This window comes from Apus apus, chromosome 8, assembly GCF_020740795.1.
Source record: "Apus apus isolate bApuApu2 chromosome 8, bApuApu2.pri.cur, whole genome shotgun sequence".
Taxonomy (NCBI): Eukaryota; Metazoa; Chordata; class Aves; order Apodiformes; family Apodidae; genus Apus; species Apus apus.
Genome location: NC_067289.1, coordinates 19,140,816 through 19,154,643, shown reverse-complemented (window position 1 = coordinate 19,154,643; position 13,828 = coordinate 19,140,816). Strand labels below are relative to the sequence as shown.

Genomic DNA, 13,828 nt, shown 5'->3' with positions numbered 1-13,828 from the left:
CTAGTTTCCTTCATAATCTCAAAATTTAAAATATTTTAAATCCAAAAGGAACTATTCTGATTACTTGACCAGATCCTTTGAAATAGCACAAGACAGAGGATTCCCCCTACTGCTTTTCACTTAGCCCTTGAACTGGATGATATATTTTTAAAGGACTATTTTTATTGGAAAACTAAAGTTTTGGATAACTTTGCATTCTTTGTTCATCAGTTTCAATGAGGAACCTATTGCTTACAAAAGAGCACGTTATTTCCAGGTAATGGCTTGGGAGGTATATTAATTTATGAGTTTAGCCTGTGGCACTGCTCACCTTGCCAGTGTCAGGACTCTCTTTAGATCATACATAATTCTATCCCACCTAGAAAGTCACATGGCATGGATAGACAGTAATAATTTTTCAAGTCAGATTTTGCTGTTAAAGTGGGTAGTTGCTGGTATTATTAGCACAGAACTCTGGCTGACATGGCAGGGTTTTAATTGCCTGTTGCCCAGTATTTCTGTTCTGTTTTCACTGTGAATAGACTCCAAAAAATGAGAAGTGGTTTTAAGTGCAGATTCTGACCCCAGTGCAGACAAAGATTTCATGTCTGCTTAGAGCCGTGACATTTTTTTAATTCGTAAGCAGGTTTTTGCATTTCTAAAACTTGTAAAAATAAGACTGGTGGGGGGATATCATAACCATGACACGTTCGTTTAGCTTTTGGTGTCATGTATGTTTCTCAGATGAATTAATTGCCTACGAATTGAAGCGGCGAGAAGCAGAAGCTGCAAGGACACCTCCACCAGAACTTGTCCGTGCCAAGATCCCATTTAGTGCATGTCTGCAGGCCTTTTCTGAACCTAGCAATGTAGAGGATTTCTGGAGCAGTGCCCTTCAAGCAAAATCTGCAGGAGTTAAGTAAGTGTGTGTCTGACTGCCTATTAAAAACCTGTATGTGCTCTGTGTTTATCTTGCTACCTGGACATGATGTAGAGAGAAGCAGGCAAAGAAGGCACAGTGGGCTTTGGTGGTGTATTAGTGCTGGGGCTTATAAATTGAATGTGCAGATCAAGCCTGCTGAGAGTTGTAATGACCAACTGAGCACAAAATAAATTGTTCTCAACTGTCAAACTCCCAAGAGGTGATGCCATCTAATTGTTAAGAGCTTAAAATTTAAATGCTTGTAGCTTAATTGTCTGCCCACATTTTAAAATAAGATCCTATTTATCAGTTAGTGACAAAGCTGTGTATCGTGTTATAGGAGATACAGTCTAGGTCTCTGTACTTTGTTTCTTGATGTCTTCATTTGACTAAAAATGCTGAATTGTGTGGCAAAAAGTTCTTTAGATGGATGGAAATTTTTACATTGGTCAAGTACAATGCTTAAAATTTTGGTTTTATCGTGTTTTGTGCTATTTAGTGTTTGTGTTTGGATTTCAACCCATCACCTTTGTAACCCACAGTGTTTAGCTGTTTCTGTTAAGTTTGCTGTCACATGGGGCCACAGTACAAGATAAAGGAAACCATCTTGTGTGCTTATAATCAGGTAGATAAAAGAATCAAGAACATCTTGGCCTTAAAAAAGCACTAAGAAATAGGACAGAAGATAGAGATCTGTGTAATTTTCAGGGGCAGTATTTCTTGCTGAGAACTAGAGTTAGACCCTTATCCAGTTCTATTTTTATGTCAGCAGTAAGGAGTGGCTGAAAATTGGGCTCTGCTACTGGTTTGTTATGGTTAGGTACCTTCTATTTTTAGACTACTCAACATATCAATAACTCGTTGCTATCCCAGCACACAGTTTCACCTACATTGTGTTGAAAACTGGGAGACAAGTACACATGGTAGAGGAAAATGCTGCAGAAATCTAAAGGTTTTTTTGTATCAACTCTGAACATGCTGGAAAAACATAGTTCTTAAATAGATCCAGGGCTAATTTGTAGTTTAGCTGTTCTTAATCCCCCCAGGGTCTTTAAAAGCATTAAAAGATGAAGAATAATTTGCTGTTTAAAATCCAAAATTTTCATGCTGCAAATGATAGAGTTTACTAAAATTGCAAGGTGGTGCTAACAAGAATTTAGGAAGTAGTTGTTTATAATATGGAAGGAAGACCTTATATTTGTGATGCATTTCCTGTATGTTACCCAGAGTTAGGTGAATTAGAAGAAAGGATGGTATATGTGAATGGAAGATGAAGGGAAGGATCAAGGCGACTAACTATAGCAAAAATGGGAGCATAAAGAAGGAGAATGGTGATACATATAATGTTACCTTGTGTTCCAGATGGAACTTTTCATTAAGTGGGGAAAATATCAGGCATCCCCTGAAGTTCAAGAGTCATTCTCTGTTTTGATAAATATCATAGTCACTGAGTAAGAGTACGTTTCTTTTATATAGCACTTTAATGTGGAAAAACTACAAATTACAACTTCTTTTATCTTTGCTTGAGGAAAGGCTTTATAGATGGGCTTATACCTCATGGACAATGCTGCTGTTATTAGAAAGGGAGTGGAAAAAAAAAGAATACAAATTTAATTGCTAATCTTTTCTGTCCAAGCTATGTTTCAAGCCTATACCCTGAAGTTGTAGCCAATTAGTCATTCAACATCTGTTTCCTGACACTGAACTTCAGACCAAATTGCTTAAGCAAGCCTAATGTTACTTGTAGCTACTTGTAGTTGTTTCTACAAGCTGAATTGTCTGCAAGCTTTTGGGCTAACATTGAAGACATGAATGAATAGAAAGCTGCTATCATACCTCTCCACAGTACTTGAAAACCTTTTTGTGAAGTTTATGTTTATGAAGTCTGTAATTATTCATCTCACTCGGGGCTAAAGTTACTCATCTCAGTGTGAATAAGGTACTGAAATCTGTGTTGCTTGTGAATTTGTTGCCTTTTTTCACTGAGTTGTATTTCTTTTGCTTCCCAGGACTTCTCGTTTTGCTTCATTTCCTGAGTACTTAGTGGTGCAGATAAAGAAATTCACTTTTGGCCTTGATTGGATACCCAAAAAGCTTGGTATGCTTCTTTTATACTTACCTGCTTCTTGTCTAAGTTGTACATGCTTTGATCTATAATGAGGATGTGGTTTGAGTCTCAAGTTCATGCTCTTAGGATCCAAATTAAAACTTATTTTCTTTCATGGCAAATTAAACCAGTCCATCCGGTCTGTAGAATTAAAATAAGGTTTCATGTAGTCTGACCTCTTAGTTAAATTGTGCTGTAGTGTTCCAAGTTTCTGGAATAACTGTTTCCAGGAGGAGAATTCTGGCTGTGTTGATACCTTAAGTACTAGAGTCCCTTCTCCAAAGGTGTAGGTTGTACCATGAGGTAACTTTGCTGGATTCAAAAAGCTTCTCCTGTTTCTTTGCTTTTGTAGATGTTTCTATAGACATGCCAGATTTCCTAGATATCAGCCATCTTCGGGCCAGAGGTCTCCAGCCAGGAGAAGAGGAACTTCCAGACATAGCTCCTCCCATTGTCATTCCTGATGACCCAAAAGGTATTTACTGACTTCTCTCCTGATTGTCTCATGTATTCTGTTTTCCTCTAGCACATACAGATTCTTCTTCATCTTTGCCTTCTGGAGCTATGAACAAAAAAGCTGCTCTGTGCTTCTATAATGGAAGACTGTTACAACCTTCTTTCCTCCCTACTAGATAATCCTAGTAGCCTCTTACTTGTGATTACCTCTTTTGTAATTGTATAGTGCTGCTTAGTCGAGCATCTTGTGCTGCATTATGACCTCTTAATCTTCACCAGCAGAATTGTTCCATGTCTTCCATGTGCGTGAATGATTATCCTTATTTAAGGATACTTCATCCTTAAAGATGCAGTCATTGTGCTAATCCTTATTGAATGTTGATTGGCATCTAGGACTTAAGTGGATGGAGAAACGTGTGAAGACCTCTACATTTATGAAAATCAGCTACATGTAGAGATCATCTTCTGTCCATTCATTGACCTTCAGATCATGTTCATGACTCCCTGTCAGGAAAGTCACTGTGCACTTCCCAGGGCCTGGTGCAAGGGACTTGGCCTCAGACTGAATCTAATGATAGCTGTCAGAAGTGGAGGATTAATTCACTAATTTCTTACATTTACTTAAGAGGTCTTACTAAACTGCTGTTATCTTCTGAGCATTTTTGTACTAATCTTGTATAAAACCTGGTGATAACACAGTCTGGGTGATTAACTGTTCTTGTGTAGTCTCTCATGCACAGCACATGGTCCATTCAGGCCAGAAATAGTATTAAAATCTGTCAGTTACTGTGACTATTTGCTGCAGGATTTCAATGTTACAGTTCCAAGCAGTTTTATGTTCAGTTGCAGAGTTTATCTGGGTAACTTGAAACATTTCTGTTCAAAGTGGAACAACAAACACACCATGTCTGCAGAATTGATTGGTTCACAATACAACAATGCTCAATATACAGAAGAGTACAATTTAAGAAAAAAGCTCTCAAGACAGAAAATAAGTTTTCAAATCTAATTAATTTTCAAAATACAAGAACTGTGAAGTTGCAGTAGGCCCTAGCAGCTGTGCATGCAGGCATTTATTGTCCAATTCTCTGGAAGTATGTGGGCTGTACAGCCCATTGAAAAAGATTCTCTCAAGTAGCTGATGTGTCAGAGCAAAAGCTATGGCAAAATTCAGTTCTTGGTCTAATTCACAGCAGAAAGCCCATCATAGATATAAGAATGAACATGCCTTGCCTGCATGAGGTCAAATATTTCTATGACTTTAAAAACCATGTAATTGTTTCTCCCACATTAATCTACTGAGACTTTATATAAATCATTTTCCCTGATTTTTGTTTTCTTTCTCAATTTTCAGATCAGATGATAAACCATTTCATGGAATGTACGTATCTCATTTTTCTGAGACTGGTATTTCAGCTGCATTAAAAATTGTCATGCTTCTGCTCAGCTAATGGCTTCTCTGTCCTCAAAGAGATGCATGGAATATTGCCATGTATGGAATATTGCCCTGTGTGCTTCTAAATAACAGCTGTATGTGTTTAGTGTTTAGTTGCATGTGTGCAGGACTCTTAAATAAGTATCTGCAGTAGCATCAGCACAGCCAGAATATGAGCTCTGCTCCTCTATTTGCTGCTCATCAGCTGGATCTTTCAGTCCTGGGGGTCACAGCTGAGGTCTAGTTGAAATCCAACAATGATTTTTTTTTTAATAAAGTCCTGTAGGAGTTCATTGAGGTTTAAGAGTCTATGCAGATTACTGAGAAAAATATTACCAGTAAGCTCATAATAAATGCTATAATGCTTTGTACAAGGTGGTTTTCTAATGGGTGTGGGTTTATTGCAGTACTAAAATCCAAGAGATGTGTTGTAATATCTGGAATCATGAATGACAGCAAGAAATACTACACAATGGGTGAAATTAGACTTTTGTATTTTAGAAGGTCCTTTCTTGTAGCTCTAGATATTGATGAATCTTCAGTTATGCAACTGGCAGAGATGGGTTTTCCTTTGGAAGCATGTCGGAAAGCTGTGTATTATACAGGCAACCTGGGAGCTGAAGTCGCTTTCAATTGGATCATTGCACACATGGAAGAACCAGGTCAGTGACTGGAAGCTGTAAGTTAAACTCAACTTGTGGTTGTTTTGGCAGACAGTAAAAATCAGTGAAACAGTGGCCCCTTCTGCACCCCAGGAAACCTGGAGGTGTGAGTGAATTTTCCTAAGCTGTTCGTGGAATATATAGATCTTGCCCGTTTTGTGGCATCTTCTGTCTAGAAGAAGACAATAAACCTAAGCTGCACCAGAAGTATACTCTCTTGTCCTCACTGATGGTGTGGGCCAGCTCTCTGTTTTCCACCCTTTGGCTAGGTCTGTGCTGCTAAGGGGGAAGCTGACTTGTGGTCAAGTGTAAGTATAAAGAATCCTGTGGTCCAGATGCTTTTATTTCCATATCAGCTTTCTCTAGCTCGGGCTAGAGTATTCATGCCATACTTAGAACATGGGCTATCTACTGATAGACAGGGCTGCTAGATGTTCTCCATTTCTCCTGTTTCGTCCATGCGAAGTTTGGACCCATAGTCTAGCACTGAGTATTCCCTTGCCAGGAAACTCCAAATTTGGTTAAGTTCACACTTCATTGTGGAGTTGTGTTGCTTGTGTAAATGGAGAATGAGTTTTGATTTGGCTTAACTGGCATATTTCAGCTATGGAATTAGTTAATTTTACACCTATATGTTTATCAGCTGGGTTGTCTACAATTCTGGTATCATCTTTGCTTCCATCCTGATCTTTGCCAATTTCCTGCAGTCATTTTTCTTCTGTAATGTGCCAAGTTGTTCCAGCCTGCTGTTTGTGTTCTTCCATCTAGATATTTTCTCCTGTGCATGTTTATCTTGTTCTTTTTAAGGCTTTCTGCACATCTAAATCTCAACTGGGCCAGTGAAATGAACTGTTGATTTCAGGACTGCTTTTGAGGTCCTTTTTGTTGTTTGTGTTTGTTGTTGACTTTCCAGTCCACAGGCGCAAAAGAATGAACTGATGAAGGTTTGTTTGTTCCAGACTTTGCAGAGCCATTGGCCATACCTGCATTTGGAGAAGCGGCTTCCAGTGGAGCAACTGCATTTGGAGCTGTTGGGCTAGATAACCAACCTCCTGAAGAGATGGTGGCAATTATAATTTCAATGGGCTTCCAAAGGAATGTAGCAATTCAAGCGCTGAAGGCAACAGTGAGTCCCATGAGTTACTGGTAGCACCTGGGTTTCATTTCATATTATGTGCTTTGTAAACATGCACGCACAGATACCTTGGAAACCTGTGTATAAAAATCTAGTTAGTGGATGATGCACGTAGAAATATGCTGGGCAGATGTGGGATGCCTGATTTGTCTGGATTGGAGTGTGGAAGGTGGTTTGTTTCATTTGAGTGTTAAAATAGAGGAAAGTGAGGAAAAATTAGCTACTTTTATCATCTGTTGAGAAACAGCCAGGATGCCTAAAGACTGCGTCTTCAAGATGAGAAACCAAGGGTGATGGGCATTAGTTGTAGGAGGATTTCTTTTCCATCTGTCAAGCTTCTGCAGAATACTTGTTGAATACTATTTCCCAGGGAGATTGATGATGTATCTTACAAGGTTCAAGTGCTGTCAAACGTGATGCTTACTCAGTTCAAAGGCCGAGTACTGGTAGCATAATGCTAAAGAATGTGTTAAAGGCTGCTCTTTTGCTTCTTTGACTTGCAGAACAGTAATTTGGAACGTGCACTAGAATGGATCTTCAGCCACCCGGAACTTGAGGAAGAAAATGAACCGGCTTTGGACTTGATGGATAGGGAGAATAATGTTAATGCCAATATCCTTGCAGAGACAGGGTTGGAGGGACCCAGGATCAAAGATGGGTCTGGAAGTAAGTTCTCCTTCAGGTTAGAGCTGGCTGTGGTGTTGCTGTGTCACACCTACACCACTCATAGAGCTCCTTGCTGTTTCCAAAGAAGTAGTTATGGCGTTTTTGACCTTGTTCAAGACTTCCAATCTTGCTTCTGGGGCTGAGTCCAACTCTGTGGGGCTGATAAATCTTGTAAGCTGTGTTTGCTCAGAAAGCTCTTCCCCTGGACTCACTGAGTAGCCTGAATCCAAGTTGGGTTTTTTTTTTTGCCACAGAATATAAGTGTCTCTTGGCCTAACTATTTCTTGTTTTGTTGCTATTAGAGCAAAAGACACAAAAAAGCTAGAATGTTTACATCTTCAGAGGCTGAACATTCTAAAAATAGTGCTGCTGTTACAGAACACCTGAGTTTGTCCTCCCATGGTCTGATAGGAGACTTGGTAATCCCTTGAACCAAGTTCCTTATTCTAAATATGGCAGTTACAGTTGGTATTGTTTTGCTATTTTTTCTTGATTTTTTTTTTTTCTTTGAGATGCTCGCTCATTCTACAGCTAAATAAACCACAAGATGGGGCTAATGTACAGCAGTCAAGGTTGTGAAGTAAGCAAAGAACCTGTTACATCGTTTTTTGAAAGGTCTTTAGTGACCAGTTCTAGTAGCTGTAGTGTGTTCCAAACTTGTACCCCAGTCTTGACTATAATGGTCTTACTAGAAAAAATTAACAGCCAATTTGATTTTTGTTTCTATGGTTGCAGTCATTACATAAGAACATTAATTTTGATGTTTCTAAAATTGTAAAGAGCAATCTTAAGTCTCATGGAGACATGGGAAACATTATTTGTAATTTTTTTTCAAAACCATAATATTTGGAATATTTTTTTTTTTGTGGTACTTAGCCTTTATAGACTTGAGATCATTTACTGAGTGCCTGAAATCCTGATAACCAACATGATACTGTAAAATGGCTCCAGAAAGCCCTCTCCACCAAAATCCTGGCCCCTGTCCTTATGCAATATCCTGAAAGAAGGTACACTTTTACTTCTGGTGATAATTTGGGTGAATGACATGAATGGATAGGGAGCAAGAACCAATGCTGAGTTCTCAAGAGACATTAAGCACAAAAATTGTCTGCATATTAAAGGAAGAGTTTTATTTCCTGTCTTTTCTTTTATGGGCTGCTGAAATACAAATTTCTGGATTTTGTTTGACTTATGGGGGATCTGTGATCACACTTATAGATGCAGCTAATTTCTGTGCAGAATGAACTCTCTATCTGGTACTTTCTGTGGTGTTCTCTGTGAACTAGGGATGAACCTGCTGTTTTCCTTTCCTAGAAGGGCCTGTGGTCACAGTCCTGCTGTATGTGCGTCTCTGCACATCTGTGTGGGTTTGATTTGATGTTCGACAATGAACCTGGCTGCTAGTTGAAGCAAGAATATGCTGCAGTCTTAACAGGAGCTGTGTTTGGGGGTGCAGGGTCTGAGTTAGGAGTGCTTATCTGCTTCCCCAGTATTAGAAAGAAGTTTATCCTGGAGTCATAGTACAATGATAGCAACAAAAGACTTATGGTCCCTTTTGTATTTCTTAAACAGGATACGAGCTGTTTGGGTTCATCAGCCACATGGGAACATCCACAATGAGTGGCCACTATGTTTGTCATCTCAAAAAAGAAGGAAGGTAGGCAGAACTGGGGGAGACACACCAGGATGAGCAAATGTTTTCTTTGAAGTGTGCATCTGTACAGAGCAGGATGTGTATTAATGGTAGAGAAAACATGCATGTTGTTACCATGTATATATTTCCCACCAAAATTTAGGTTGTTAGAGGTTGTAGATGTGATGAGTCAGTTCTGGTTCCAGTGAGGTCTAATCTGAAATGTATCATTGGCTCTCCTGTGCTTGCTGTTCTCCTTTTGCTTCTGGGCATCAGTTCTGTACCTGTCTTTATCCGAGCTTCCCCATAACTTCCTTTCATTCCCTGTCATTATAAACCCATAAGACTGTGGGCTGCTACTGGTGTTGCTAATATAGTGGTGCTGATCCTGGCTTTGATTTTTATATGTTCCTATTATTTGACCCTGATTTTCCTTCCTTAGAGCTGTAACTACACCTCGCTCTGCATGTCCCTCTTCGGTTCCGGACTCTGCCAGTAAACCTGCTTCAGCTCTTCCTCTGAGCTCTTTTTCTTATTGCAATGTCTAATTTTACACCTTATGTTCTTTGAAATCTTGGGTCTGAGAAGGCCCTGATAAACTTGTGATTATTTTTATATACACAGAATGTAATAAATCTTGTTTCCATTTCAGATGGGTGATCTACAATGACCTTAAAGTCTGTGCCTCAGAACAACCTCCCAAAGACCTGGGCTACATTTATTTTTACCACAGGGTACCAAGTTAGGCCTCAGATCTGTTCCCTGGCCTTAAGAAGCCATAAACCTTTTTAGCCTGCCCCTAAAAAATGTACAATAAAAAAGAAAATCTAAAACCAACAAAAGACCTCTAAGCCTTGGACTGCCAAAAAGCAAAGAAAAACATGGGATAATTATAGTTTATTTAAAAACAGTCATTTGATGCTGCCTTAAGTATTAGAGGGAAAATTTCTATTAGGTATAGTACATTGTTTTAAATTTATACACCTTAAAGGATACCTTAAGACCATGCCGATTACTGGTGGAATTTGCAGCTAGCATATGGAGAAAATGGAAGTTTCAGAGTTGAACAAAATGAAACCTGTTCAGCCCAGCTCCTGCCTGTTCTGTCCATGCATCTGTTGAAGACCAAGAAGAAATATTTGCATCTTTGGTAACTGAGAGCCAGTGTTTTCAACCAGAGTCCAGAAAATCATATCACATATAATGTTGGAGGGAGAGGCTGTGGGAGTGTTCTTCAAAGCAGAATATTTTGAGACTGTTTTTAGTACAGTGAGAAAAGTCAGCTAAAGTTATCTCTGTTAAAATCCAGTTTTATAGTATTTTGATTTGCCTTTTTAATGCCTAAAGTACAAAACTAGTGGAGATGGAAGTGAACTCCTGTCACTTGGCCTGTATGTTTCCTGCCAAAGAGAAATAGTAGGTCTTATTTTTGCAGACATAAGTTTCTTCATCTTCTCATGAATGTTTGCTTTGCAAGTTCTTCCATTGGATTCAGGATTACAGATGGCTAAAAAAAAAGCAGATTTGCTGACTACAAAATTAAGTGCATACCCTCAGAAAAGGCAAGAGTATTTAAATCTTGTTTTCATATGAAGGAGGTAAAGAGGGGGTTAATATCCCATTATATTTATTTCAGGGAAATTTGCATCTAGACCACTCGCATTTGAGCTGAAATCAACTGCCTGACAAAGTACTCACAGTGCAATTCTATTTTCTGCCAAAGATTGCTTAGATATTTAGTGCCATCCATGAGTGTGGGAAATTGCTTAGTAAAATTGCAGATTTATTGATTTGCTCTTCTCTCCTCCCTTCCTTTAAAAAAAACACAAGCAAAACAAAAAAACCAAAACAAACCCAAAATCTCCACCAAAAATGCAACAGCAAAAAAACCCAGGACCTTGAAACGATGCTTCGGATTTCTTAAAACTTGCAAACACTCCAATAATCTGATCTCTTCAGTAGACACCTTCTAAAAGGGGTTTTGTGTCTCCGACAGGGATTAAGGGTGGGTAGGTAGAGGCTAGCCTTTCCTGTCTTTTTCTTTTTTTGATGTTATTTCAGTTTGTGTCACAGACAATGTATATATGGGGGTTTAAATTTGTAAACACAAACTCTAGAAAAAAATACAATGGTGAGTGTAAAACATTTAATGATTCAAAAAAAAAAACCCTCGAAGATTCAGTGTTGGCCACTGCTTAGTGACTGTTGCTGGAGTTGCCTCATATAACCTTACTGAGCCAGCAAAATGAATTGAAACATTAAAAAAAATATAAATCCTCCTTACAGAGTGCAATTGAAGCAGGGATCCCTGTATGATTATGGAGGTGCAATTACATTTTATCTGTAGTCAGTGCCTGCAAACTTAATAGCAAAATTCAGGCAGCTACACACTACAGTAAAGATCCCAAATTAAAAAAAAAAAAATTAGAAAATTTTATCTTTTCCTGTGTTAGAGGAAAAGCAGTTCTCCCTCTGGTCATATCTTGTGCAGAGCCAAAAAACCCTGGGTTTTTTTTTGTTTTTTTTGAATCAGTTTTTTATCTTAAAAGATGGAGAAAAATTTTAGTGCAATAATTCTGTAGAGTGCAAATGGTGCCTAATTGCTGGGAAAGCTTCCTGCACTTAGAGCTCTTATTGACATAAAATAATTATGTCCTAGCATGTTAGTAAGTGGCTCCTGTGAGATTCAGCTGCCTTGTAATTATTGAGCCATTGAGTTCTGGACAAAATAAAAGCTGCCAGTATTTTTTTTCCTTCTTCCAGTATTTCAGTATTTGTGTATTTCAACCAGAAAAGGCCAGATTTGAAAACAAGATCAGCAAATTATGCAGTGATACATCTTCTATTTAAAGTGAAAGGACTAAATGTCTGTATATCTGTTTGTACTTTTTCATTTTGGCAGAAGAAAAAGGACAAAAGGCCTTTTATAAAATATATATATATATTTTTTAAATGCCTAGTTAAATTTCAAGGAAGTTCAATACAAACACTTCCCTCTTGCCTCATGATCTTAAAGGGCTATTTATATACTAACAAGGCCTGGTGGCCACTGCCTTTTTATTTAGAAACCTTAGGTAAACAAATTAGGTCAACAGGGTTGTTTCTGTGTTCATTATTAAACTGGAAACATGGCTGGTCTCATAGGACTAAGGATGGAGCTTGGGCTCTTGCAAACCGTTTCTCTGGTACCTGCTAAATCTGGAATGGCTGTGGGACTAATTGCTCCCAGTTAATTGGAGGCACAGTTAGAAACTGACAGGCGATAAAATGAAAACTTGATGAATGAAAGGAGGGCCATTTGCTGGCTGTGGTAGGTGAACTATAGCAGCTCAGCTTCCTGAATTCTTTTCAGTTCACCACTCTTATGTACTGGCTGCCTGAACTACCAAGCAGGTCAGAAGTGCAGGAAGCAGAAAGGCTTATGGATCATCTAAATTTTAGCACTTGAAAATATGTTAAAGCTCTTCAGTTGTTTGAGGAATTTATCTCCCAAAGTAGTGGGTTCCTTCCTTTTTCAAATGGCCAGTAAAGTCGTCTCAGTTTTGTGGTGAGATATGTGTGATAACACAACATCGTGAATCTGGAGGAGCAGGATGTAAACTGTTGGCTCTTCAGCCTGATGTGGGGGAGAGAAGTCTGGTTATGTTTGTTTTTTTAAATTTCAACATGTCGAGGCCACAATCAAACAGACTCTACTGAATAGATGAGTAATTTATCAGGCTTTGCCTGCTAAAATTTGTATGCACTTAATTGCTCTGAGCCAGGCCTGAGTGCACAACCTGGGCAGTGGCTGATGAGGAAACATCATGTGCCTGGGTGCTGTAAGAGCTGTTGGGGGTTAGGTGTGCTGAGACTTTCTTGACAAAACAGGATGGAGCAAGAGAAATCACTGTGAGCTGTTTGAGACAATCTAACCTGAGAGATATGGCAAGCCAGGGCTTGGCAGCAAATCCCTAGCAGCATGCAAGATCCATTCTGAGTCACAATCTCAAATCTCCAAAATGCATCTAGACACAGACTCCTATTTAATCTTCCTAGCTATAATTAGGATATCCTGTAATTAGGATAAAAATTAAAGTTATTCAAAGCTATGGTTTAAAAACAAGCCTAGATATTTCTGGACTGCTATCACTTGTAATTCTACTGGGTTCAGTAGCATTACTTGTGACTGACTCTGGTGTAACTGAAGCCAGAACCAGGCCATTTCCTTGGATCCAGGCAGCCTCCTCTGGGTCGTGGTGCACATTCTGAATATGGATGCAACCAGAACTCATTAGGTAGTTTTAGGAGCATCTCCAATTCATTCCTTTTGTTCTCCATCCTGGCAGCAGCCATTGTTCTTTGCTGTGTTGACACATTGAAAGACTATGCAAAATGTGTAACTGGACATAACTTTTTGTTCTTTTCCCATCATCTTTCCTATCTTAATGGCTGAGATACTCACTCCTTAGTGGTTTTACTGTTGTATCCTGTAAGTGTCTGTACTGGTTTACTTTGCACCATTCAGAGTTGTTTTCTTGAAGCACTGTTAACATTTTGGAGAGTATTTGTCTGAGATGAGAAAGGTTGTGAATGACATTGTTGCATCTGTTTTAAATTAAAAAGAGATATTCCCAGATCTTGTGACTGTGTGGCTTCTTGCTTAGTTATTTCCTGACTGATCTGAAGAGGAATAGACTGAGCATGTTTTGATTCTGCCTCTTTCTTACTCTTTGTGGTCATGTTTGGTGTTTTACTTAAAAAAAAAAAAAAAAAAAAAGGAACAAAATGGTTTGTGGGTCTTGATTTCTAATGACTGGTAGCATTTGCATGGATTGAAAAAATTATTTACAA

At 38.7% G+C, this 13,828-nt stretch overlaps 1 protein-coding gene across 1 annotated transcript in view; it reads left to right on the top strand.

Annotated features, from left to right (window-relative positions):
• Positions 1-13,613, top strand: part of USP13 (ubiquitin specific peptidase 13) — a 45,564-nt gene extending 31,951 nt beyond the window's left edge. Inside the window, exons 13-21 of the mRNA XM_051627047.1 lie at positions 724-898; positions 2,911-2,999; positions 3,361-3,483; positions 4,819-4,845; positions 5,418-5,561; positions 6,521-6,687; positions 7,200-7,362; positions 8,935-9,019; positions 9,648-13,613. Coding sequence (XP_051483007.1) covers positions 724-898; positions 2,911-2,999; positions 3,361-3,483; positions 4,819-4,845; positions 5,418-5,561; positions 6,521-6,687; positions 7,200-7,362; positions 8,935-9,019; positions 9,648-9,741 — 1,067 coding nt within the window. The 3' untranslated portion in view covers positions 9,742-13,613. The remainder of the gene's footprint in view (positions 1-723; positions 899-2,910; positions 3,000-3,360; positions 3,484-4,818; positions 4,846-5,417; positions 5,562-6,520; positions 6,688-7,199; positions 7,363-8,934; positions 9,020-9,647) is intronic.
• Positions 13,614-13,828: the final 215 nt, after the last annotated feature.